Source organism: Entelurus aequoreus, linkage group LG05, assembly GCF_033978785.1.
Source record: "Entelurus aequoreus isolate RoL-2023_Sb linkage group LG05, RoL_Eaeq_v1.1, whole genome shotgun sequence".
Classification (NCBI taxonomy): domain Eukaryota; kingdom Metazoa; phylum Chordata; class Actinopteri; order Syngnathiformes; family Syngnathidae; genus Entelurus; species Entelurus aequoreus.
In genome coordinates, this window is record NC_084735.1 from 38,777,754 (window position 1) to 38,805,359 (window position 27,606).

General features: G+C 39.6%; 1 protein-coding gene and 1 pseudogene across 2 annotated transcripts; both read right to left on the reverse strand.

Moving 5' to 3' along the window:
- Nucleotides 1–3,885: 3,885 nt before the first annotated feature.
- On the reverse strand, nt 3,886–22,808 carry LOC133649739 (protein phosphatase 1D-like). Of its 2 annotated transcripts, none has more exons than XM_062046398.1 (7): nt 22,117–22,808; nt 14,296–14,524; nt 11,156–11,280; nt 10,885–11,066; nt 10,515–10,742; nt 10,325–10,412; nt 3,886–6,194 (listed from the first exon to the last, which is right to left on the reverse strand). In XM_062046398.1, the coding sequence occupies exons 1-6, from the start codon at nt 22,634–22,636 to the stop codon at nt 10,329–10,331; spliced, it is 1,368 nt and encodes a 455-aa protein (XP_061902382.1). In that variant the 5' UTR covers nt 22,637–22,808; the 3' UTR covers nt 3,886–6,194; nt 10,325–10,328. The 2 variants fall into 2 exon arrangements, with proteins under 2 accessions (XP_061902382.1, XP_061902380.1); XM_062046396.1 differs by having other exon boundaries at nt 3,886–6,197.
- A 2,968-nt stretch (nt 22,809–25,776) lies between these two features.
- LOC133649938 (transcriptional activator protein Pur-alpha-like) lies at nt 25,777–27,118 on the reverse strand (annotated as a pseudogene).
- Nucleotides 27,119–27,606: the final 488 nt, after the last annotated feature.

Sequence of the window (27,606 nt, forward strand, 5' to 3'; positions counted from 1 at the left end):
GTGATCCCGGGATGCAGAAAAGGCAAGCGTCGCGCAAGCAGAAGGTCATTTAATTAGAAACCAGGCAAAATAAAAGTAATATAGATCTAGCAGGAACTCAGAAGCAAGAGAACACGTTGACGTACAGATAATGAACCAACACTTATGGAGGGAACCAAACAGGAAATGCCATACTTGCCAACCCTCCCGGTTTTACCGGGAGACTCCCGGAATTCAGCGCCTCTCCCGAAAACCTCCCGGAAGAAATTTTCTCCCGATAAACTCCCAGAATTCAGCCGGAGCTGGAGGCCATGCCCCCTCCAGCTCCATGCGGACCTGAGTGGGGACAGTCTGTTTTCACGTCCGCTTTCCCACGATATAAACAGCGTGCCTGCCCAATGACGTTATAACTGTAGAATGATCGAGGGCGAGTTCTTGGTTTCTTATGTGGGTTTATTGTTAGAGAGTTTCATTAACGTCCTCCCAGCGCGGTAACAACACACAACAACAGCAGTCACGTTTTCGTCTACCGTTAAGCAGTTCGTCTGCCGTAAACAGCAATGTTGTGACACTCTTAAACAGGACAATACTGCCATCTACTGGATAGCCTCCGGAACACTGAAATTCAAGTATTTATTTTATTTATATGTATAATAAAATAAATATATATATATATATATGTATAGCTAGAATTCACTGAAAGTCAAGTATTTCATACATATATATATATATATACATATATGAAATACTCAAGTTGGTGAATTCTAGCTGTAAATATACTCCTCCCCTCTTAACCACGCCCCCAACCACGACCCCGCCCCACCCCCCGGAATCGGAGGTCTCAAGGTTGGCAAGTATGGGAAATGCTGACATAGGACAGCAAAAACAGGAAAATAACAAAGATCAAACTGTCATGTGGGATGATGATATTCATTGGAACATTCTTTTGGAATGCTTCTAACTCTAATTTTTACTTGCAACCTAAAGCATAACAATTAGCCATGAGGCAGCTCTTATCTCAAAACACTCTTGAATTAGGGCACTCTCAAGTTGAGGTACCGCTGTATATTCTGAGGTTGAGTTGCAATAGTGGAGGTCAAGCAGTTGACATTTTTTCAAGAGTGAGACAAACCTACCCTGGGGTAAGCCAGACGAGGTGCAGAAGCTTGGGAAGAATAAACCAAAATGTTTTATTTCTAAACCTGCAAACCTGTGTTGTATATACAGTATGTTATCATGTTTGGGTTCCTATAACGTGAGAGTCCAGGTCGAACATAAAATATTGGAAGAGATGTTTGGTGATAGAAAAAGCTGTAAAGTAATTCTTAATTCTTATTTGTGTCAGAACCCACAAAACTCAGACTTGAAATTTGTTAAAGACCTTATGTCTTTTTTTTTAATGGCTGTCAAAAATACGGAGTTAACTCATGTGATTAATCACAAAAATATATTGTATTAATCATGTACTGTATGCAAATGGAACATGCAATTAATTTTAGTTTAATCCTGACTGGATTTTAGATAAAACTGGTAAACAAGTTTTGAGAAAATAAATGATGTGTAATCAAGTAAAACATTTAAAAACATTCTTGAGTTTGAGTTTATTTCCAACATGCATACAATTACAACATGATACATCACCCTTTTCAGTTTTTCTTTTCAACTATTTCCAGAAGGAGTAGGAAGAAGCAGAGCTTATTTAATCCTAACCCTTTCCCTTTACCAATTGCTAACACTTTTGTTAACTTCCTGTTCTTAATTTATTCCTGACAACAAAATGAAATGTGTGTCCAAATATTGGGCTCTTTTTTTTAAGTCAATCTAAATTATGCAAGCGACTATATAACTTGTCATTAATCGAAATGTCAAAAGTGTGATAAATCAGATTTTTAAAAAAAATTGTTTTAACAACACATATATTTTTAAAGGTCATACATTGCCAACAATTCAGGAGTGAATGTCTGGAAGTGCAAAACACTTAAACATTTCATAAAAGAAATGACAATTTCAGAAAAACACCAAAACAAAAGACAAAACACTTACCTTGAATTGATTAACGTGGACCCCGACTTAAACAAGTTGAAAAACGTATTCGGGTGTTACCATTTAGTGGTCAATTGTACGGAATAAATAAAAGTTTCAATCAATCAAACCAGATCCATAAACCGGAAAGGGAATGTCCCAAAATCCCAAACTGACAGCTAAATCAGCCAATCAGTTTGTTCATGTCTGCTGCGCCCGAATGAAGAAATTAAAATGATTGGTTTACTTAGCTGTCAATCTAGCAATGGGTGAGGGCCGACATCCGGGCAACTGAGCTACATACGGGTTCTTCGAGCCATAGCAACCAGACTGGCGTTGAAAACAAACCGTTGCCATTACTCTTTAACCTGTCGACCTACGCTGGTTAAACCCGTCATTCTGCCTCCAAAATGCCGAAAAACTGTGTTGTTTTTTGTTGTGCTAACCACAACTGGAAACAGGGAAAACAAAGGTTGTATTTTGTTCTGCCAAAGCGTGATAAAAGCCCACAGAGACGAGACAAATGGCTCGCAGCTTTACACTGGGAAAACGAGGACGGTTCTCACTGGAGTCCCCCAAAGTCCCGGGTCGTGTGTTCGGATCACTTCGTTTCTGGTAAATATAAGGAACAAAAATCCACCTTCTTAACCACAACTTGGCTATACATCCGTGCTAATGTTGTACTTGTTGAATTTGTACCTTATAACGTTCGACAGCTGAAGTTGTTGTTGTACAAAAATAACATGCGGTATATACTATATAGTCTATAGCCTAGCTAGCTATTTTCGAAAGCCAGACAACGAGAGGATACCAAAGGCAGCGTTAAGATGGACACCACCGGGAAAACGTAAGCCAGGGCAGCCAAAGAACACCTGGCGAAGAACAGTTGAAGGGGAGCTGAAAGAGATGAAGCTTACATGGGGCGAGGCACAGAGACGAGCACAGCAGCGAGATGAATGGCGTCGAGTCGTCAAAGCCTTATTTCCCATCCGGGAAGAAGAGGATTAAGTTAAGTAAGTAATATACTATAAAGTCTATAGCCTAGCTAGTTATTTTCGAAAACCGGTTTCGTTTAAATTTGCACTTAACAGTTGGGTTTTTAAAAACCAATAAACCCTATAATTTTCATGTTGCCATTCAATACATGTAGCCCTCAAATCTCTCAATATTTTATACACTAACACTTGATCTTGTTGTTGATAACTTCCGCGTCTCTGTCTTAGTAGCGTGCAGGCTAAGCTAACTAGCAAGCTAAGCTAAGCCTGAGAAGCTTTAAAGTTCACTGAGACGAGTCTGACGCAAATAAAACATTTTCGTTTTTTCACACGATATGCGAATAAGTAAAAATGCGTAAATGAAGGATTTAACGCCGACTTCCAAGCCACAACGCTCGTTAAATGATTTTTTTGTCAATGCTGTGTTCGCTATGAGCTGGTTTGTTTTCAACGAATTCCCGGTTGCTAGGGGATTGGTAGGCGGAAGTGACGTAGGTCCGCCCTCACCCATTGGAACAATTGCTTTACGATTTATGAAATGTAAGTGGTTTAGTTTATTTGTTCTGTGTATCGTCTTTTGTTGATTTGTTTACTGAAATTGTATGTTTTTTTGTAGTTTATGAGTTTGTAAAGTGTTTTTAATTGTAACTGTAATTGTAATTTGTTTCGCGAGATGTTAGCGTTATGCACTTCCGGGCCACCGTAGTTTAGTAATGAATAGCATTTTTTAATATTTGTACGGAACATCTTAAACTAACTCAACCGGGGAACGGGCAAGTAGGATTTAGCCGGAGCAGTTTTGCACGTAAATATTTGATTGATCTCAATAAAGCTTGTTTTCCTCCACAAAAGACAAGCAGACAACAGCAGATCACATTTGCACGAACTGGACATACAGGTTTAATCCGTTAACATTACTGCCATCTGCTGGAACATGACAGCATTGCAAGTGTTACAACAATTGCCACTAAAGAGGCTACAGCAGCATTGCTTGTAAAACAGAAACTTTATTACAACACAGACAGTCAGTGTATATACAGTCACTTTCGAAGTATGTATCTTATACAGTTAGTCCTGAGAAGTGGCTGAGAGGAAAAACCAAAGTGTTGCAATTGTCAAGACACACCACATGCCCATTAACATCCATTAGCTCTGGACACTTCACAACATATAGTAGATCTGAACATGCCAGACTTCTGGAAACCAGATTACTTTGCATAATAATAAAATGTACTATACAAGTCTATTGCATAATGATGTACTGTACAAACTGTAATAAAAAGACCACATGGGACAGGCTTCAAACTCTGCAAGAGTTCCTTGTAAATAGCTGAAGGTGCATGATAAATAGTATAATGGGAAATTCTTAAATATTTGGGTCCTTCTTATGAAAAAGCACCAATTTGTTTTTTGTGCTAAGGCAACAATTCATGTAACAAAAAAAGCAACAATAATGCAACTGCCACATTGACAAGTTATAAATGAATGCAAGAATTGGACACTCATACCAACTGAGTACCAAAGCTTGTAAAATGGATTACTATGACAATTGTTACGCAAATCTTACACAAACGTACAGGAAGGAGGCAGCCATTCAAATATTTAGCAATTTTAACAGGATGGAACTACCTAGTTGGTGGATTGCTGACTAGACTAAGATGAATGCAGCGATGTACGGAGACATCCTGGATGAAAACCAACATTTCCCATCCAATCTGCTGGAGCTAGTGAGGAGCTGCCAAGAGGAATGGGCCAAACTGTGGCATCGTAATCAAAAAGACTTGATGCTGTAATTGCTGCCAAATTTGCACCAACAAAGTCTTGAGCAAAGGCTGTGAATAATTATGTACATGTGATTTTTTTAGTTTTGATAAATGTGCTTTTTTTTTTTTTTTTTAATAAACCTTTTAACATTGTAACTAAGGGGTGCTGTCTGTAGAATTTTGAGAACAATGAATGTATTCCATTTTTAATTAAGGCGTTACTGTAACATACGACAATGTGGGGAAAGTGAGGAGCTGTGAATACTTTCCGGATGCACCATATGTTCCTTTGTTGGGTTTGTTCAATAATTCAACCAGAAGTGTTTTGAACAAATATTCAATTAGGTTACATGATAATTAATATATGGCAGGTTTGCAGAGACAGAGACTGTTGGTCTCAAGAATGTTGAGTTTAGGTTTGTAATCCTTCCTTTTTCCCCTTACATGTCTAAGACAGCACTCTGGTGTTTTTAAGAATCTGCTGCAAAAAAAATTGAGTTTTTTTTAACTGAACACGTTGGCCAAATAGCCCAAAAAGAGGACCTAAAATGCAACATGGAGGAACACTCTTTGTCTCCTATGTTTTGAACTGAACTCAGGGGCCGGTATGGTGTCAATCTTGGGCCATCCTGGTGTAGCCTATTCACACACAATAAAGTGTTTTGTGCCACTGGATGGTCATGTGTTGGGATGCGATGCAGCAGAATGTAAATATGATTCAAATGTGTAAGATTTTATCAATAGATTCTAATGAATTTGTTTCACTTTTCTATAATGAACAACCATCATTTTAGGGATTGTAAAAATCTTTTAAATAGATTTGTAATTATTGAAGTAAATTGAAAAAGAAAAAGAAAAACACGTTTGCCTGTCAAAATATCTTTTAGCTATACTATCATCATTATATTCATGTATAAGTAAGAAAATAGACTGCGTACGTTGAATAAATCTACAGCTTCCGAAAAACACTAGTATTTAAGGGTGGGGTAAGGGAGTCTAGTAAAATGAGGCCAATGTAAAAACAAACCACATTTAAAATCTCAAAGTTTGCCACATATTTACAAAAAAGAGCAATTTTATAGAAATAAAGTCCATACATCTAGGAAGAGGTCTGTGTGTACGTACTCGGCACATGCACAAGAAAGCCTTGTGTTGCTGCGGTAATACAGTACTGTTGTCTTCTGAGGAGACGTCTCAAGCAACATTTTTCACTTTTGCCGTGAGTCATATTATGAGGCAAACTTTTGTTGGGGAACCATCCCCCATGGCATCGCGTGGAGACCTTTTTAATAGTGTCGTGGGTCCACTTGGATTGCTGCGTCCTTCTATTGGAACACATCCAGTGGCCCCTGTAGAGTCAAGATGGCATGCTGGCACCCTGCTCCAGGGTGGTAGAGCGTTCTTTAAGCAGAGAGGAGGCATTTTCAGGTCCAGGCTGCTAAAATAAATAACAGAAACAAAACTGTAATGACCTTTAAGAGAGATAATTTCACAAAAATAGTAGTGCTACGGCATCACAACAGTAATATATCATAGTCAGCAGCCAATCTATCAGATCACTTACATGTTATGAGGAAACACAAACAATTGATGTACAACAATATGGTCAAATTAGCTGTTCAAAGATCCAACATTTTATTTTCTCACAAGCAACTACAAGAACGAGTATCATGTCAAAGTCAAAAGCTAAGTAGAACTGCAGTGTTGTTGGATGCACAAAGTGTCACACATTACATTACCCCCCCCCAGCATTTTATGTATGAATGTTATCCTATTGGGGCTACAGACCTCGGTCGGGAGCGTGGGGGAGCTTTGCGTTCTGATCCGAGGCGGAGGTCTGTACCGTCTTGACTTCAGGGCTAATCCCCTTCTTTCCCGCTCTCCATGCAGTATTCAGATTGGTGTTGTAGTTTTTCTGGGTGAAACTTTCATTTCTACGTGCTACAGGCAATAAGCTTCTTACACTACTTGTGTGTCACCTCTTAAAAGGCCATGCACATCATAACTGCTACTGCAGTACCCCCAAAACCAGCTGCTCTGAACAGGGCTGTTTAAAGAGCGTTTTAAGTGTGCTCCTTGAGCAATGGGTTATTTTGACCAACACAACAGGCTGTTACATTATTATGTTCTTAAGTAACCTCAGAACAGTTTTAATCCGTGAAAAATGAATATTTAAAGGAGAACTACTTGGTCTAACACAGTGGTCCTCAAAGGGTAGGGGGCCTATAAAACATCACCAAAATATTGAAACCATACAGTTTTGGGTTTTTTTGACAGAAAATTTCTCAATGACTGAGGACAAACATTGTAAGGGGTTGGATAGCCCAATAGGTATAGAACGAAATCTAAATATGGAATGTAGGGTTTGAATCCCAGTCGGAGTGGATGCAAACATGACCCATTGTTATTGTTTTTATAAAAAATATTTCTATATATCTGTCTGGCTCTCAACAAAGGCAGACGCTTGCCTTTCTTCTCCTTTGTATATCTCCTGCTTTTGCTTCTTTGTCTTGTCGAGTCTGTCTTAATTTTCTTGGAGCCTCTTTTTGCAATGTTCTCCAAAATCTAGACAATGGAATTGATCAACGTGCCTCTCAACGAAATTGACAAGATCTTCTTGATGAGAAGCTCGGGTTTGGGGGAACCTGTCTGTCCTGACGGAGTGTTTGTTGCTGGACACATGATGGACTCTTGGGAGAAGCTGAGGGTCGTGTGCCTGGCGATTATTTCAGTATTAGGAATACCTTACTTATTAGGAATCATTCTAACAGGACATCCGCTGATTGGAGTAAGTGTTGCCCTGGTGTATTGACAAATTCAGAAGATGCTGGCAGCCATTCAAGGTACCTTAAAGCTGCCATAAATGATTGAAGAAAGGGCAGAGCTGTGGACACTCAGACTTTTGTGGTTTCTGAACTAAATTGCAAACTGGATAACATCTTGTAGAGCTGCCTGTTCTACAAGGCGAATTTATGATCAATTCAAGCACCAGGAATGGACAATTAGAATGAAACGTTTAAATCTGTTTTTGCACGCTCAGACACAAATATTGTAATCTGGATTTTATTTTCCCGCAGAAATGGCTTGACAAACTCGTTGCTACAAGACTCCCCCCATTCCTTCCCTGTTTTTCATGGATATACACATGTTGTTTGATTACTTTTGTTGGACTGACTGGCTGTGTTATCACAAAACCATTCTGCGAGAGCACTGAGGTCGAGAGACAAGCGACTTTTCAGGCTTACATACACACGCGCATCCATGGAAAATACACACCACACACAGACGTACCCCAACCCACATCCCACTCTTTCCTGACTTCACTACCTCCCGCATTATAATGAACAACGGAGCAGTGTCCCTGGTGGCGGAAAATTCATGCCGCATGTCGCCCCTTCTCCCCCGTTGCAAGTCTCGGGTTTTGTGTGTCACAATATGTGCTAAAATGTGCTTTGTTCAAGTTTTTTTTCTGGTCTCAATAACCTTGTTCACACAGCAGGTCAATTCCGATATTTTTGCCCATATGCGACCTGTGTTGGATATTTTCATTTCGATGTGAACAGTGCAATTCCGAATTGTTCATATCCAACCAAGGCTTCTTTCCTATGTGGCAATAAATTGAATATATATGCGATGCGTTCTTAATGTGAACGTTGCCGCACTCATGTCCCATTCATCAGACCAGAACGTCATCAAAAAGCGATAAATGTCATAATTATTTGCCAAAACAGAAGGTTACAAAATAATAAGTTGACAACAGAGCAGAAAACAGGTGCTTAAGGAACTCATGTAAAAGTTCAACCACTCTTGTCTTTGACTGCTCGCCCACAGACGCGCTCTTCAAGCAGACATCGAAGCAAAATATCCCGTAAAACTGCCAGAGCCAAAATACTAGTCCTCTCCCTTCTTAATCTTCTGGGCGCAATAATTCGGGCCAGAAAAGGTTGACTTTGATTGCACAAAATCCTTGAATTTGCCACAGTTGCGCCAGTACTGAGACCAACTACAGTTGAAGCCATGTTTATTTCCGTAAAAACTGCAGTGTGTGCCACGTCATTATGTCATGTCTGCATACAGGTTAGGTTGCATTCACATTAGAAATCAAATTTTTTTGTAATGTGAATGGCCACTTTAAAGATCGGATCTGACAAAAAAATAAAAATTGGACATCCGACCCTGCGTCCCCCACCTCCTAATAGGAGCTTAGTTTGGGATTTGCTTTTTTCTCCTCCTTCTTCCTCCATGTTGACCTTTTTCCTACCTTTCTACAGGGCGCCGCCGTTGTGGCAACCCATCAGTCTTTCTGCTCTGTCTACCTGTGTTTACTGTATGTCCGTTCTTTGACGGGTTGTACTGAAAACAAATGTTGTACTTTTTAAGCGCAATGCCAATTAAGTTCCATTCAATATTATTTATAGTTGTATCGTTATGATCATTACAGACGTCCCAATCTAATCATGGTATCAGGAGTGTACTGAAAGATTACTTCAAAAGGGATGCACGCTCAGGGAGACAAAATTACCTGCCCGGATTTCAGAAGGGTGCGTGTTTTGCCAGAACACCCGCTCAAAGTTGAGAACAAGCTGCAACAAACACTTCTATCCACACTGCAAATCCTCACCTCCATGTCAGAAAATAACCTAATTTCCTTTCATGTACAATACCACTGGAGGATTAGAGGTAATGGAATGGCAAAGTATGCAACACACACTCCGAGCAGAAGAACACAAGAAGCTAACGGCTGAAGCTTCAATGTAAAATAGGGGTGATCGATCCAGATGACGATATTATCAATACCTTGTATATCAGTATATAAATTATATTAATGTGACTCGATTAAATTATTACAAAATAATTTTTTTGTCATGTTTGTTATAGTTTAAAAACTTAGGGAGTACATCTCTGGATACAGTAAGGCTTCAGGGGCAAAACCCAAATTATTTAAATTGGAGCCAATAGCAGTTTTTGTTTAGTTATTCTGCACTAGCCACTTCCTTTAGTTAAAAAAAGTGTAGGCAGCATTCAATACCTCAAATTTAATACATGAATTACAGCCATACTAGTAAATTCTAAATTTAAAAAGATAAGCTTTATAATTGTTTTCTATTGTGTTTACTTTAGTTACTTGCTATAAACCTCTTTTATTTCTATAACCTATTGTCAAAGTATCACATCGGGACTCGAAACCGGATCGGATATAAGGTCAAAAAATCGGATCAGGGGCCGAAAATGCCCTTAAGAATTATACTTATATTTTGTTTTTATTAGCATGGATTTTTTAACGATACTGGTTGTTATAGTGTGTACTGAAAAAAATAAAAGAGGACCCCTGGTCCAACCATATTGCTGGTTGTATTGAGTTAATTGTTAATTGTATCACAACATTTTTGATTAAAAAAACACATTGGGCTCATTTGCATATAAACTTCTCCGTAAATGGTGTTTTGAATCTTTTAAGTCATGATAAATGGCACAAGAACAACACTAGTTAGAAATATGTCTTATTAGCTCATGGCTACTCTAGTTTGCTCATTGATAGTTTTACACAGTTTTATGAAAAATCACCTGACTACCACTCCAGGCATGTCCATCCTTCAGGTTCTTCTCCATAGATCTCATCTTCTTCATTAAACATGGCATCCTCATGCTCCACCTGTCCAAAAACAAAGAAGAATATGATGGAACACTGGATTCGGTCAGTGACAGAAAAGCATCCTCTAAAGAAATTCCAGGATGCAACCATTAAGAGACTGACCTTTGGAACTTCATACATGCTGAACTGAGTTCCCAGGAAGGGAATGTGGTCAATTCCCTGAGCCATGTCCACCATAATCTCATCTCGATGCATCGGGATAGTCGTACCCCCGCGCTCCTGTAGCGCCAGGACAATGACCGTTGTGTTGTCTGCTCGTAGCATGCGCTCTTTCCAAAAAAGCAGTGCAGTGCATCCCAACCGGCAGGCACAAGACATTCCCCTCGGCCCCTGGGAAGCAAAAGAGATATTAGAATATGTGAGTAGCCCTTTGTTCTTCAACTGTGGTTGTTTTTAAAGGGCTTTATAAATAAAGTTGGTATGGTAAAAAGGAAATGTAGTGTAAATGAAAGCAAAAAAGTTAATTACGCACCACCATTTTGTCATGGTTATAACACATATTGACCGCATTCTTGGGAGGCATCATGTTCCATAGACCATCACTGCCGAGGATGATGTAGCGATGTCGTTTTGGGTCAAGTGTCATCACGGTGGTATCGGGCTCTGGCGATACCACAAACTCCCCACTGTAGAAATCGTAGCTCCACAAATCGCCTTGCAACAGAAAACAAAATTTGTCATTTTTTTATTCCCAAAATGCAGAAGTGTTTAAAAGACACATTTATTTGCTAGAAATTATTTACCAAGAGACCGTGCCACTGCCAGGAAGGGGATCTGGTCAATGACGGTACTCCTCCTCACGGGTCCATTGTGGGTCAGTCGAGGTCTTTTCCACACAACACGGTTTACCCCAGATTTCTTCATTACACTGCAGTAAAGACAACCACAAGATTTTACACACTTGTTTTTATTTATGACGATACTAGTATAACAAAGTACATGGCAGTAGCATCATGTCTGGCAAAGGCAGGTGGGTTTGTGAGATCCCAAAAAGTGTCTAACATAAATGCTTCAATTAACACCTCAACATCATTCGTGCCGATATTGGTGTATTGGTGGTAACAACTGTGGCTGTAGGCAACCTCCTGTTGTAGTTTTGTTTATCAACTCCAAGATGGCAGCAGCTGCATTTTAAGTATGAGAAGGGATTTAACGATAAACGGTATAATGATAAACCGCAGTAAAACACCCCACGGTTAGTATTGCCGTTTTGAACTTAAATGATCGAAAAACCATAATTGATAACACTTTGATAAACTCAAGAACTGGTGACACTGCTCATTTATTGGAGAAGCAAGCTAGCACTAGCTATCTTGCTATCGAATGGATAACTACACTGAGTGGGCTCTACTGGCATCTTGGCCACTATCCCATGTAACAACCAATGTTATAAATCTGGAACATATACAGTATGTGTCTTACATAGCCATCTTTCTTTGTGTGTTAGCTTGAAAAATGACAAATCTGCTATTTGGGTTGTCAAGTTGTGCAATTAATAGTTGAACAGTAAGTCGAGGACATCATTAAAGTGCACTGTACATGTATCTTGCTTATTATATTGGCGGATAAGCTCGGCTCGTCTCGCAGCATACTACAAAAGTATTTTTTTTAAAAAGTTACCGGTAATATTTATTATTGGACATGTGGTATAGTAAGCTGTCTTGCTCTTGCTCTACTGTCTTTATTAGTAACAGTAAATCAGTACAGTATGAGTAAATTTGAAATATTAGCTTCATCCTACTTACTGTTGCGTAGATGCCCTGATGGTTAGCCTGCAGAGGGCACTTCCAGTTGGTTGTATTTTTGTCGAAGAAAATCGAGCCACAAGGTTTATAAGTTGTTTTGCTGTTCACTTCGCAAATCATGAAGTGTGTCCATATATGTCCTCTCTTCTCTTTCTTCCCGGTGTAGAAGACATATTTGTATTGATGTCTTGTATCGAGTATTGTTTTCCGGATGAAAAATCAACACAGTGTGCTTTACAAACACAGTAGCTCTGATTGGATATCCTCCGTGCTTTTCCACCTTTCTACCACATGCAACTGTGATTGGATATTTCGTTCCACCGCTTAAAGACAAAATTAAATATAATTCGATTTTGTCAACATTTTCGTCTCGTTTAAATTTGTTGACAAAATGGTCAATTATTTTGTCATTGTTTTAGTCAACGTGCTTTCGTTTAGAGCTGAAACAATTCCTCAAGTAATTCGATTACAAAATATATTCGAGGAATTTTCGCTACCTCGAGGCGTCGTTAAGTTTTTTGTTTTGTTACGGCACTTTGCCTCGTTTAGTAGTCAAAGCTCACATTTCGCACGGACTGTTTAGGTATTGCACAGCGTGTTTAGGTCAGATCATACGGCCCTTGCACTGCACAACACCGCTCCTTTAAATACGCTTGAGTTTAGTTACATTTTTCGCCGACATAACTCACAATGGCAGACGCCACAGAAAGCAGTGGACAAGAGCCATAGCAAAACGAGGGAATTAAGAAGCGACGAAAGTTGTCCAAGGTGTGGGAACACTTCACACTAAAATCAAAGGAAAACGCAGTAGTATGCAAACATTGCAAAGTGAAGCTCGCATACCACAGTAGCACAAGTCGAGAGAGCATCCGAATTGAGGGATGTTCGGAGGCGAGGTAAGTCATCTATCATCAAATATAAACGCAAAAGTTGTGTTAGTAAAATATATGTATTCTTTATGATAACCAGGATTTGTTCGCTCACTCCCGCGAAGTCATTAAATGCCGCCAAAAGGTGTTAAAAACTAACAACGCTATCCGAGCTGTCGTGTTCAATTAGCCTTTCATTAGTAACCATGCAAAAGTAGTCGTGCAAAGTTATTCGGGTTATTCAAGTCATGCAACCACATGCTACATGGATAGCTTGCACTTCCACCCACTATAGTCTCTATAGCATAGGCGGCGATCTAAATTTCTGCCAGAGGGTGCTCGGACGGGCGGTAAATCTGACGCTACTTTTCTGAGCATGCACGGTTTTTGCTTGGTGGTGACTCACCACTGGTTGCACATTTCAAATGCAGTATTAAAGGCACTACCTAATCCACGTTTTATGTTTGATATAATGAAAACTGTTTTTATTGTTTTATTTTTGATACTAAGAATATAGTTTTATTTGAACTTTCTCAGGGAATATTAATTTTGAACTAATTTTATATACATGTGTTTTCATCTCAAACATGTTATGATGGCAAAATGAACATTGATTACTATTTTGCATGCAAAGAATGCAATGAACTGTATTGCATTGTTAAAATGTGTAACTGTTGTCGTCATTATTAAGTAGTTTGTCTTTTTATATTGTTTATGTATTGTTGGCAGGTTGAAAACAGCTCAGCGGATTTGCGTGGAGAAACCACAATTTAAACGGCACTGTATAATAATCATCAAAAACGCACGAGACACAAAAACTTTGTTTATGTGGTCACACCACACAGCACATAGGGCTGTGAGCCTACCTGTTCTTATTAGCACACTCAAATTGGCCCCGACACAAATCGACATCAACAACATGATTTGCCTGAGAAGCTGGACAGGACAAAAAATAAATAAAAAACTAAAAAAATAAGCAAACATGATTTATTCGATTACTCGATCGGGATATTCGATAGAATACTCGATTACTAAAATGTTCGATAGCTGCAGCTCTACTTTCGTTTTTATTCGTTATTGTCCTAATTTTGGTTCAGAGAAAATAGGTCGTTGAAGATAACGAAGTCGAAACATTTTTTGTCAATAAAATTAACATTGGTGGTCAAAGAATCCATATTGTCCTTTGCACTTTCTAATACACCCCAAATTGTAATGGTAATCTTACAAAATGTGTTTTGTTGGTCTGTTTTGTGGTTTTTAAACACTTACCTGCCGCCCAGTCGCTCGATCCTTTCCTTCTCTTTAGGAAGTTCGGGTTTATGGTCTTGTGTGACTTCAAGCGCCTGGAGTGTGATATCAGAGTCATTTTCTTTCACTCCAACGACTACTGCCGAGTCTCCCACATGAGCGACATACATGTGTACTCCACGGATCACAATCACACTTGCTGTGGTGCCTGACGTACTAGGAAGGCCTGTTATTGTTTTAGGCCAATCCGCTGTAAGGAAAGAAGTGCAAATAAAAGTCACTAAGTATGGTAAACACTAGGGCTCTGAAACTTTGGGCACCACACGATTCGATTCTTGGGGGTAATGATTTGATTCAGAATCAATTCTTGATTCAAAACGATTCTCTATTCAATATGTATACTTTTTTTAATAACATTGAATGCCAGTTCTATGATTAAAAACATTTCTCCATAAAATATATAAACAGCTCTAATCAATTTCTATATTACCGTATTTTCCGCACTATAATGCGCACCGGATTATAAGGCGCACTTTCAATGAATGGCCTATTTTAAAACTTTGTTCATATACTGTATAAGGCGCAGCGCATTATTAGGCGCTTAGAATAGACCAATGGTTCTTAACCTTGTTGGAGGTACAGAACCCCACCAGTTTAATATGCGCATTCACCGAACCCTTCTTTAGTGAAAAATAAAATGTTTTTTTTCAAATTCAAGACAAAGTTATATGTTTTTGGTAACACTTTAGTATGGGGAACATATTCTAAGTAACAAAGACTTAATTTAGAGTTATTTGGACACTAGGGGAACATATTCTAAGTAATAAAGACTTAATTTAGAGTTATTTGGTTAGGGTTAGGGTCAGGGTTAGGGTTATAATAAGGCCATGCCGAATAAGGATTAATAAGTACTTAATAATGACTAGTTAAGAGCCAATATGTTACTAATTTGCATGTTAATAAGCAACTAATTAATGGTGAATATGTTCCCCATACTAAAGTGTTACCATGTTTTTTTTACTGGTGCATAAAATGAACCGTGCATGAACATCACCTTGTTCAAACAACAAAACCAACAGTGCATAAACTCACAACAAATTACACACCTGCAAATCAATCAGCTGTTGTCGTACTTGTAATACGCCGATAGGGAGAAGTTTGTATTTACCCGATGAGTCGGGTGTGTTTTGACCTCCGCCGAACCCCTGAATCCGACTCACCGAACCCCTAGTGTTCGATCGAACCCAGGTTAAGAACCACTGGAATAGACGCTACAGTAGAGGCTGGGGTTGCGTTATGCATCCATTAGATGGAGCTGCGCTAAAGGGAATGTCAACAAAACAGTCAGATAGGTCAGTCAAACTTTATTAATAGATTACAAACCAGCGTTCTGACAACTCTGTTCACTCTCAAAATGAATAAACAGCTGTTTTATTATTTTCCCCGAGGTAAAGTCAGTGACGTGGTATTTCGTTTATCTTTTAACAACAGCAAGGTATAACATGTATTTCAACATTTATATCACATAGTGGAGGGGAACTTTTCCTCGATTCAATAAACACGTAAAAAACAGTCTGATACTGCTACAGTAAATCAAATGTTAGTGCAATCACAATATAGTAACACTCAAAATAATGCAAAGCAATAACAATATATCAATAACTCAACGTTGCTCAAACGTTAATGTCACACAACACACAAAATAAACATGTAAAGCTCACTTTATTAAGTAATTCCTCATCCACAAATCCCTTGAAATCTTCTTCAGTGTCTGATTAAACAGTTAGGCGAATACGGCATCCGTCTCGTCGAAGTCGTCATTAATCGAGTCAGTGTCGCTGCTGTTGTCTAGCAGTTCAGTGACAATTCCTGCCTTCCTCATATATCCCAGCATGCACCGCGCGCTTCTTCTTCTACGGGGGAAAATGAAGTCGGCGGCTGCTTACCGTAGTTGCGAGACCTGTTGTGGCTCAATATTGGTCCATATATAGGGCGCACTGGGTTATAAGGCGCACTTGTCAGTTTTTGAGAAAATTGGAGGTTTTTAGGTGCGCCTTATAGTGCGGAAAATACGGTACTTAAAAGAAAACAGGTTTTGTTTAATAAAATGCTTCCCAAACATTTAATAAAGTCGAATACAAACAAGGCAACAAGAGAAGTATCCAAAACTTCTGTTTTCTAAAGTAAATCTGTCAAGCAAATATGGGCTTCTACATCAACAATATGATTTGCCTGAGTGGCTGGACAGGACAGATTGATAAAAATAAACAAAATAAAATAGATTTTTGATTGTTTTGAATCGATCACGAATCCTTACAAATAAGAATCATGATTAATCTGAAAATAAAATTTTTTGACACCCCTTACTGAACAAAATAAAACCACATAGTCCATTATAGAAAATATTGGCTGCTTCCATAAAAATTACCATGATAACGATTTTTGGCATATCTCAGGAATGTTTGGATACATGAGCTTAACCCGCAATTCAGTGCAATATTCACCTTTGAACATGCATGACTTTATTGCTGTCTCAGACATTTGCATTGCAAATTATGCTGTACAATCTGTGAGGTCACCTGATCATCTCAAACTGCCAGTTTTGTTTTGCTGACTTGCACACAGTGTTTCATTTAACAATACATTAGCAAGCCTCGCACTTAATTGACAATTTACCTTGAACATAAAGTCATCTGGCCAGTAGCTGGTCATTTTCTGCCAAATAATTTATCTGTGCCAAATGAGGGGGTCTTTAGGGATTGTCCCTAAGATTACATCCATATCATCCTTGTGGTTCTAGTTCTAGCTAATTTTGTGGGTCAGATTTTGCAGATTTCAATATTTCTAAGTCATTGGGCATGTTTCCAACTTTTCAAAATCAAATACTCCCTTGTAATTACCGGTACACCAAAAATTACCCTGGTAAATAAAGTTCCACAGGGAACTAATTTAATCCCCAGTCGTTAGTTAGGAACGTTTCAAAGGAATTTTTGAGGGCGGGCTGTGCTGTCCAACGCACAGCACAGTTGAAACATTTCTAAAACTTTGTATTCAAAATTTCAGAAAATTTCAAAGTAGTCTGTGAAATTCCATTTGTATAGTTATTAGCCTCAACCCGAGTAAAACAAATGCCAATGCTGAGCGGTAGCTGTGTTATATGTTGTCGCTGCAAAATAAACACTGACATTTGTTATTTATGTATTGTTATTTACAGCTGAAAAGGGCCATAGGGACTCGTCTGACCCTTGTGAATTCATAATTTACTGAGGGGACGACTTTCTGACTGTTGGAAAAAAGCCTGACTTTTTATGTAAAATTCGTATCATATCGTTTTATTTCCTTAAATTTCAATAAAATAAATCAGATCTAATAATGGACTAAGGTTCAAGGAACTTAAAGTTCCTGAACTTTTGATGGACTTCAAGGCTAAAAAAACATATGTTAAAATAGGCCCTTTCTACCGCAGGAATTTTCCCACTTACTCAGGTAAAGTTCCCTGTGTCGCCTCTAAAAACAACTCGGGTAGATTTAGTTCTTCAGGAACATTTCAGAGTTCCTCCTCGCTAGGTGGGACTTTGTGAAGCTACCCTGAACCTTTTCAGGGGCATTCGGTGCTGTCGAACGCTGATTGGTTGAACACCGTAGGGGGTGTTCCTAAAACTTCTACTTCAAACACATGACTGCCTTTGCGGAGACTTGTTTATTTCTTATTTCTTGTGCATTTCTATAACAACAAACTTGACAACTTAGAAAAGGCAGAACGAAAACATATACCGTATTTTCCGCACTATAAGGCGCACCTAAAAAACAAAAATGTTCTCAAAAGCTGACAATGCGCCTTATAATCCGGTGCGCCTTATTATGGACCAATATTGAGCCACAACAAACCTAAAATTCATTTTCATAAAGTTTAGGTCTCGCAACTACGGTAAACACCTGCCAACTTCTTTTTCCCCGTAGAAGAAGAAGCGCTTCTTCTTCTACGGTAAGCAGCCGCCCCCGTAGAAGAAGAAGCGTGCGGTGCATGCTGGGATATGACGTTTCATTTCCATTTGTGTGTTTCTGTAAAGACCCCAAAATGGCTCCTACAATACAAGCTTACAAGACAAGCTTACGACGCAGAGTTCAAACTCAAGGCAATCAGTCACGCAGTAGAACAGGGGAATAGAGCAGCCGGGTGGATTGACAAAAGAACTCCAGCCGCTGGATATTGGTGTCAACAGGGCATTCAAAGCTAGACTGCGAACTGCGTGGGAACAGTGGATGACAGAAGGCGAACACACGTTCACCAAGACAGGGAGACAGCGCCGGACGACATACACCACTATCTGCCAGTGGATCGTAAATGCCTGGGCTGATATATCAGTCTCAACTGTGGTCCGAGCTTTCAGGAAGGCAGGAATTGTCACTGAAGTGCTGGACAACAGCAGCGACACTGACTCCATTAATGACTTCGACGAGACGGAGCAGGGCATTTTGGATGCCGTATTCGCCCAGCTATTTAATTCGGACACTGAAGAAGAAGAATTCTAGGGATTTGTGGATGAGGAATAACTTCAGAAAGTGAGCTTTAAATGTTTATTTTGTGTGTTGTGTTATGTGACATTAACGTTTGAGCAACGTTGAGTTATTGATATTGTTAATGCTCTGCACTATTTTGAGTGTTACTATTTTGTGATTGCACGTTTGATTTACCGTAACGCGAGTAAATCAGCTGTTTATTCATTTTGGGAGTGAACAGAGTTGTTAGAACGCTGGTTTGTAATATATTAATAAAGTTTGACTGACCTCTCTGACTGTTTTGTTGACATTCCCTTTAGCGCAGCTCCATCTAATGGATGCATAGGTGCGCCTTATATCCGGTGCGCCTTATATATGAACAAAGTTTTGAAATATGCCATTCATTGAATGTGCGCCTTATAGTGCAGAAAATATGGTACCTCGAATTTAGCATGAAGAAGAGTGTGAAACTTTGGTGTGGAAATGGGGGAATTTGGAGACAAGGTAGTTTGATATAAATAGCGTGCTTACCCCGAATAAACCAGAAAAAACATCCCCGGCCAGCTGTACCAAACAGACAACTATCCATCCAGTGAGTCACACTTAATATTGATCATGATACACGCATGACGTGCTGCGTGTATCATGACAGACAGCATTTGCTGTCTGGCTAGCTGTGTATAAACAAAACATGAAATGTGGGCTAATACTTAACAGATACTGTAATATGATTGTTCATGTTTTTCAGTCAGTACAGATTGGATTATTATCGCATTGTGTTTTGCGTTACAAACTCAAATGTGTTTCATGTTTTCGTAGAAACTAGCTTACATTTTGCCATAGTTAGCTTTTACGGCTAATACCGAAGTGCGCCGATGCGTTACTACGATAGAAGAAGAGTTCCTCAGTGTTCACTCTTAAAAGAACAATGTCGCCACAGCTTGGTTATTACACAGGTTAAGGAACTGAAGTATTGGTGACGGTTTTTGAATGCATTTTTAAAGTGATTTAGAGGTAGAATTAGCGACATTGCTAGCTACCTAGAACGAGCTGGTTTTTATAAGTCAGAATGCAAAAAAACAAAAACCCTTTGTATTCTGGTCTAACATAATGATTGTGGACGATAGGCAAAATTCCAAAAATCGTGCAGTTCCCCTTGATTTAATGCATAGTTATCTCTGCGTTTAGGCCTCTTGTCCATATGCAAACACATACTTTTGTCCTTACTAACAGTTTTGTAAAGGCTAGCCAAGGTGAAGAGTTCCAAAACTCTCCGCTCAGGGTATGTGTGTACACGGCTCAAACAGAGACTTGTCGTCATCTGATGCCGTCACGGTTGTGCACTGTCATTTCCAAAGCTCAACAACACTAACTTGATGCCTTTAAACACACTATTAGAGGACTTACTGTATGTTTGAACGTAAACATGCTGCTATTTTCACTCTACATTGATAAAACAGACACATCAAAATGGGCTTTGCTACACTCCTGCCAGCTTCAATGACAGTCAGCTGTTTTGTATACAATTGCTGTCAGACCTCCAGCTGATAGGACAACTTTGACAAGCAGGACTTATTTGCTTTGTGTGTTGGTTCCATTTGTGTAGATGGAGCCAGATGCGACCATGCTAAACTGTGCAGCTTCCCTTTAAGATAGTCAATGACTAGTCGACTATCAAACTAGTCGTTAGTTGCAGCCATCGTAAGAATTGTGAAATATAGGCAAAATTAATCAAATAAAAGTGCAGTCCCTCTTTTATTTTTTGGTCCACTGACAAATATACAAATATGATCGCAAACCAGACCGTACTTAAGTGACCAACAGTGTTTTTTTTATGTTTGGTCCAGACTAAAGTACTCTACAAGTGCATACAAGTGCACCCTTAGCCGGTCTCGCTCCACCTGATTGGTGGACTGCAAACTTGACCAAACAAACTGGACGAGCAGAGCAAACAGATTAGTGTTCTTTTAAACCTAATGTAGTGGTGGTTTCCTTTCATTAAAAGATTAATATGCTATGTGTGTGTACAGTGTGTTTGTAACCAGTAGGGCTGGGTCGTAAAACGATAGATTTATATTACGATAGACACATAATAGATATCAATAAAAAATGCCTTTCACAAATAAATATATAATTTTTGGGGTTCGGAAGAAACCAGGAAGTATGAAGCACTGTTGGTTGTATGAGCAAAGGCATCCGTGGTCCGGTAACCTAGAAGTAATCAGTGAGCAATTAGAGGGACACGCTAACACCCAATCGTGTAAGAGTATCAACAATCAGGTTTGTTTGCCCCATTGAGCTATAATGCTGTTGATGTAGTGAGAAGAGAATGTAAAACAAGTGCTACAGAAAGCAAATACATTGTGGATAAACAGGTAAAGTTACCCTGATAGCATGGCAGTCTTTTGGATTTTTTTCAAATGGACCGTAGTCCTTCACCGCGGTTTTACTTTTTTCGATACTTGTCCCGTCCATATTTGGATGTGCAGAAACAACAGGTAAGAACTAAAGTGTACTGTGAAGTGAAGTGAATTATATTTATATAGTGCTTTTCTCTAGTGACTCAAAGCGCTTTAACATAGTGAAACCCAATATCTAAGTTACATTTAAACCAATGTGGGTGGCACTGGGAGCAGGTGGGTAAAGTGTCTTGCCCAAGGACAGAACGGCAGTGACTAGGATGGCGGAAGCGGGGATCGAACCTGGAACCCTCAAGTTGCTGGCACGGCCACTCTACCAACTGAGCTATACCGCCCCCGTACTGTGTAAATAAAATAAAAAACAAAATATAACAAATGTGCTACTTTAAATAATAATTCAGTCCAGTAATATTTCAATGATAATTACTGCAAAACATTAATTAATTTCCAAAATTAAATAAAAATAACAGACCAAATTAAGCATTACACAGACCATGTAAATTCCTGCTAGTAAACCTGCAAAAAAGTGTTCTTCTCCGGTTTCTCCATGTTTACATTTTTACTATTTTGTTCCACTTAATTAAGCATTTCTTACATATTCCTTCTTTTTGCACCCTAATTTATAGAGGTTATTGTAAAGTATTTATTGAGATTTTAGAACTTTGTTTACATTGATTTTTTTTATTGTTTTCCGTGGTTGTGTTTACATTTATGATCATGAGGAAAGTAACATTTGAAATAAAAATGTTAACATTTTATATATTTCATCCTGGTTCATATTTTCCATAGGTCATAAAAATATCAATTATTATCGATATCGACCGATGCGAAAATACTTCAAACGTAATACAGTTTTCAGCCATATTACAGTATATGATGTTGTAAGTACAAAATGTAGAAATACAAATATAAGGAGGCTTACGTAGTTGTTTCCACATTGCATGGTGACAGGCGATGAATCCTTTTCGAAGAGCAGCACAGACTTCCGAGTGATCCTTGGACCAAAAGCCCCTCTGTCTCTTCAACAAATCCCACAAATGTTCCCTGGCGAAGTGGGCTGCTTCCCGGCCGCCGTGACCGTCAAACACGGCGAAAAACGCCACGGACTTCCGAGTGTCGACAAGGCGTTCCTTCTCCACTTTTTCGTCCGTCAGCGGCGCGCTGTGGTCACCGGCGTCCTTGCTCGCTAGGCTCTCGACCCACATAGCAGAAACCGGGCCAGGCTCGGCGGGCACATTATCCCCGCGTAGCTCGCTTTCAGTCTGATTGGAGGAGTCGCTCGGCGCGGTGTCCTGTCCTCCATGTCCGTGCGACTTTGTGTAGTCTTCACTCGGCGACGACGTCGGCTCATACTCGATTCTTATCTCGACAACATCCTCCATGTATTTCCTCCCTCCTTGCTCGGAAAACGCACTCATACGGAATATTATTGCATCGTCCATGATAGCTAGCGCCAATTGCTGCCTGTCTAGACAACAAAAGGGCGCATGTAGTGCCTAACTGTAGCCCAGTAGCTAAATTTTTGAACCAATTTTGCCGCGATTGTATGGCCGAAGGCTTCCTTCCTTTTTTGTTTATCCTCTTACCACGTCACGTTGTGCGTCATGACGTCATAACATCGACCCATAAGTACACTACTGCGCATGACCCGCTCTGTCCGCTTTGCCCACCGCTAAAAATACGACAAAAATATATGTATATGGGTCTTTTCCCACAATTGTAACCGCCTAAAGCCTACACATTTAATTACTGTTGCATAACAAAACACAAACAGTGACCAGACGCCAACATCGGTCGTAAATAGCAGCCGTCAATCATAACAAGGCTAATGCTAATGTTAAAACTACGGTGGCCAGCAACGTTCAAATGCTCCAAACTTTTTTTTTAATTATACAATTGAACGCTCAAACAATACATCTTAAAATAACCATATAAATTGAGGCACTTCAATTTATTACAACATTTCTAACAAAAAGGTTGAGTAAGCAACATTTTTATACAAACAAAAGTTGTTAACGAAATAAAGTAGGAGGCAATGCAATATAAATAAAATAATAATAAATAAATACAATTCAATAAAATTAAAAAAAAATCCCTTGGACGGTATATTCCATTAATAATACAACTATCATAAAACAAATGCAAGGACAACATGCTGTAAATCGACAATACTGCAATCACAGTCTTTTACCTGTGTTGTGTTGTAGCGTTTTTAGTATAGCTTTTAAATGTATGCATTATTTACTCGCAGTATAAATTAAAGGGTTTGAGCATGTGTGTCTTTTAAATTCAAAATTGTTGTGAATTTTATTGTATATGTTTTTTTTCTTGGGTATTTTATTAATTGCTCTTTGAACAGGCACTTTATGAATTTTACTGTACTTTACAGTAATGTACTGTTTGAATATGTTGCCGTTTTAGATTCTACTCTTTTCTATGTGAGTAGATGTCATTTTTTATAAGTCATCCTTTAATTGTTTTGGCGGTAGTGTTATTTGTTTTCTCTTGTGTGTTGTATGTCGTAAGGACTATACTGGAATTGAGCTGTTAGCTAAATCTAGTGCACCCATTGATTTCTTGTGAATAATGTAAACCAATTACTAAACTAAAGAAATATAAATAAATAAAGTAAACAGTAGCAAATAGAAATGCCAACGGAAAAATATACCAAGGCCGGATACACACACAAACACGAACCCTAAAAACAACAGCATAAGAGAAATGCTGCAATTTCAAGGAACAAAACAGCCCCTTTTTATTTAAAGAAATAAGAGTTATGGGCAGAAGATGTTGACTGACTTTCAAAGGGGCAGAAAAAAGTAAATTTTTCCTCATGTCTTTATTAAATACTTGGCTGTAATTCCCAATGTTATAGAGTAGGGGTGTCCAAAGTGTGGCCCGGGGGCCGTTTGTGGCCCGCAGCTTGAGTTTTGGTGGCCCGCAGCATATTGTTGAAATGAAACACACAAACAAAGTAAAACAATAATAAAAATACAAGCAAAAGCTAAAATGTAAATACTAATTATTAATAATTTTGAGCTTTGCCACCTATAACAAAAACAGTTTTTAAAAAATTACATAATTCATAATATCTATTCTTAGCATTTAAAAAAATAACAATTTCAAAAAGAGCCCCCAGCCCAAATGCTTTGAATATTCGGTATGGGGCACTTGGTGGAAAAAGTTTGGACACCTCTGTTATAAAGCAAAATATATACATGGATAATGTTAAGGTTAGAATAAGACCAATGAGACCAAGCATTGTAAAATGCAGCACAAGCATTATCCAAATGCATTTGTTTTATATGGTGTTTGTGGGTTTTTGGTTTGGGGTCATTTTTGTGTTTGGAACTTGTAGACGTTTGCACGTATCAGCCACCAAACAAAAATGACTCAACCAGTCTGAAAATCCCCATACATATTTTGTGTTGTATTAAATAAAAAATTGGAAGATGTACAAATATGAACGTTTCACTAGTACACAATTGGCCTGTATATAATTCAAATAAAGTGGCTTTAGTTTGAAGACACTACTTTAACAATTCAATGCTTATAATGTTATCTACTAACCACATTGCAATCATAGAACAATACCTCATTGTTTAGATTTGATCAAACACATTTTTTAAATTCTAAATATAATGTATTGCATTGCATCATGCAACGTGTGACCTTTCATATTTTACCAAAAAACTATTTTAAGAAACACAGGGACTAGCACTAGAAAATGGATGGATGGCATTGTGGGCATGATTTGGAAGCCATTACGTCAGGTCTATTCACCTGGCAGCCCAAGGGTCACATCCGGACCGCCAAAGCTTTTCAGTTGGCCCGCCGAACATTACCCAAATAGGCTTGATAAAACCATTTAAACTCGGGTGGCTCATGTATGCTGTACTCCCGCCACCCGCAGGGGGCAACAGTGAGGCAAATGTGTCACAATAAAGCAGCAGTGGGGTGAGTAGGAGAAGACTACTAAAATAAAATAATACTATCGACCCCGAAAAAATCAAAATAAACCGCGAAAAGCGACCTTTTAAAAGCAACTGGACAACAATGTATGAATGTTCTGCCCCGAGCCGTTGCTCGAGTCATTGTTTTCTGTCAGCCCTTTAAAGGGGCGGACACACTGTTCCAGACCAGCAACAATGGTAGAAATCCACATGTGTAAGCTTCATCACGAAACTTGGTCAGATCTTCGTAAGAAGATGTTGTGCATAAATATATATTTGTTTGTTTTATATTGAAATTGCTGACTTCTTTATGTCTTTTGTATTCGTGGTCATTGTAGCAATAGGAATTGCTTGTTTGTGTGTTGTTCCCCCCGGGAAGGTTTAGAGTGACGCACCGGAAGAAGTGTGCCGGTTATGTGGTATGACAACTGCTGAATAAAAGTTCCCTGTGAGTAGGGTAAAGCTCAACCGTCCAGTTTGTTGAGTCATTGAAGACAGAACAAGCTGAAACATGGTGGCAGCGGATCGTTTTGAGCGGTGAGGACAGCGCATGTACCGAAAAAACTGAGATTTTTTTCGAACGAAGCTAAAGGAAGCTAAGTGCCGTTAGCATAACAGTGAGCTGCGCGTCATGACCACTGAGCAGGCGGAGAATACAAGATCAAGAGGTACGAGGATGGATGGATTAAAACCCCCTCAACAATGGTGTATGGACTCTGTGAATCTTGCCAAGTCATGGAAGACCTGGAAAGAAGAATTTATGCTGTATATCGAGCTAGCAATGCCGGATGCAGAAGAAACAGCGCGGGTAAAACTTTTTTACTACCTCATTGGAGAACGCGGCAGAGAGCTATGTGGAACACTAATGGGTGAGGGCGGACCTACGTCACTTCCGCCTACCAATCCCCTAGCAACCGGGAATTCGTTGAAAACAAACCAGCTCACAGCGAACACTGCATTGACAGAAAAAGCATTTAACGAGCGTTGTGGCTTGGAAGTCGGCGTTAAATCCTTCATTTACGCATTTTTACTTATTCGCATATCGTGTGAAAAAACGAAAATGTATTATTTGCGTCAGACTCGTCTCAGTGAACTTTAAAGCTTCTCAGGCTTAGCTTAGCTTGCTAGTTAGCTTAGCCTGTGCGCTACTAAGAAAGAGACGCAGAAGTTATCAACAACTTTGTGTGAACACGCCGTACTTGTTGGAGCCCACGTCGAAGAAGAAGCGCTTGTTGTCCACAGTCATCAACGAGCCCTCCGGCAGCTCCGCGGGCTCCTCGTCCACGCCGTAATCGTCAATAAGTTTGGCCAAAGCGTCGCGGAACTCGATAAGTCCCTGCGCCGGGAGCGCGATGGTCTGACCCCAAGCCGGGCCCCCTGTTCACGGTCTGCCGGATCCTCAAGAACCGTCCCCGCTGGTTCTCTTTCAGGTCCATGTAGTACTTCCAATTCTCCCGCACTAGGAACTCGCTTTTCAGGGCCCGCCGCGGCTCATCCTGCACCATGCCCGGGTTGCTGGGACCCAACTGGGCGTAGTGTTCGATGAAGTCCCCCAAGTAGTCGCGGAACTCGACCGCCACCGACATAGACAGCGTGAGGCGGCTTTTGTTGCCACCGGCCCCTACTTCGGCTATCTTCAAGAAGCGGCCTTTGCCGTTCTGCTTGACGTCCAAGTAGAAGCGCTCGTTTTCCCGGTGTAAAGCTGCGAGCCATTTGTCTCGTCTCTGTGGGCTTTTATCACGCTTTGGCAGAACAAAATACAACCTTTGTTTTCCCTGTTTCCAGTTGTGGTTAGCACAACCAAAAACAACACAGTTTTTCGGCATTTTGGAGGCAGAATGACGGGTTTAACCAGCGTAGGTCGACAGGTTAAAGAGTAATGGCAACGGTTTGTTTTCAACGCCAGTCTGGTTGCTGTGGCTCGAAGAACCCGTATGTAGCTCAGTTGCCCGGATGTTGGCCCTCACCCATAGGCTCAGACACAAGAGTGACTGTTTCCAGTTTGATCACTAAGCTAGATGGACATTGCAACCCCAAAGTGAATGAAACCGTGGAAAGATACACATTTTTCGCACGAAACCAAGCTGCGGGAGAATCAATCGACACGTATGTGACCGACTTGAGATCGCTAGCAAGTTCCTGCAACTTTAGGCAATTAAAAGATTCGCTAATAAGAGACAGGATTGTTTGCGGCACGCACAGCTCAAGTTGGAGAGAAAGACTACTCAGAGAGGACAAGTTAGATCTGGACAAATGTTTACTAATTTGCAGATCAATGGAGTACAGCAAAGCAATAGAAGGACATAGTGTAGAGGATGTACATGCAGTAAAACATGCAACAAGAAAAGTCAGGATTAATGAAATATCTTGCAAATACTGTGGAAAAACACATGAAAGGTTCAAACAAAAGTGCCCAGCTTTTGGGAAAAAATGTAAGAAATGTGGCAAGGACAATCATT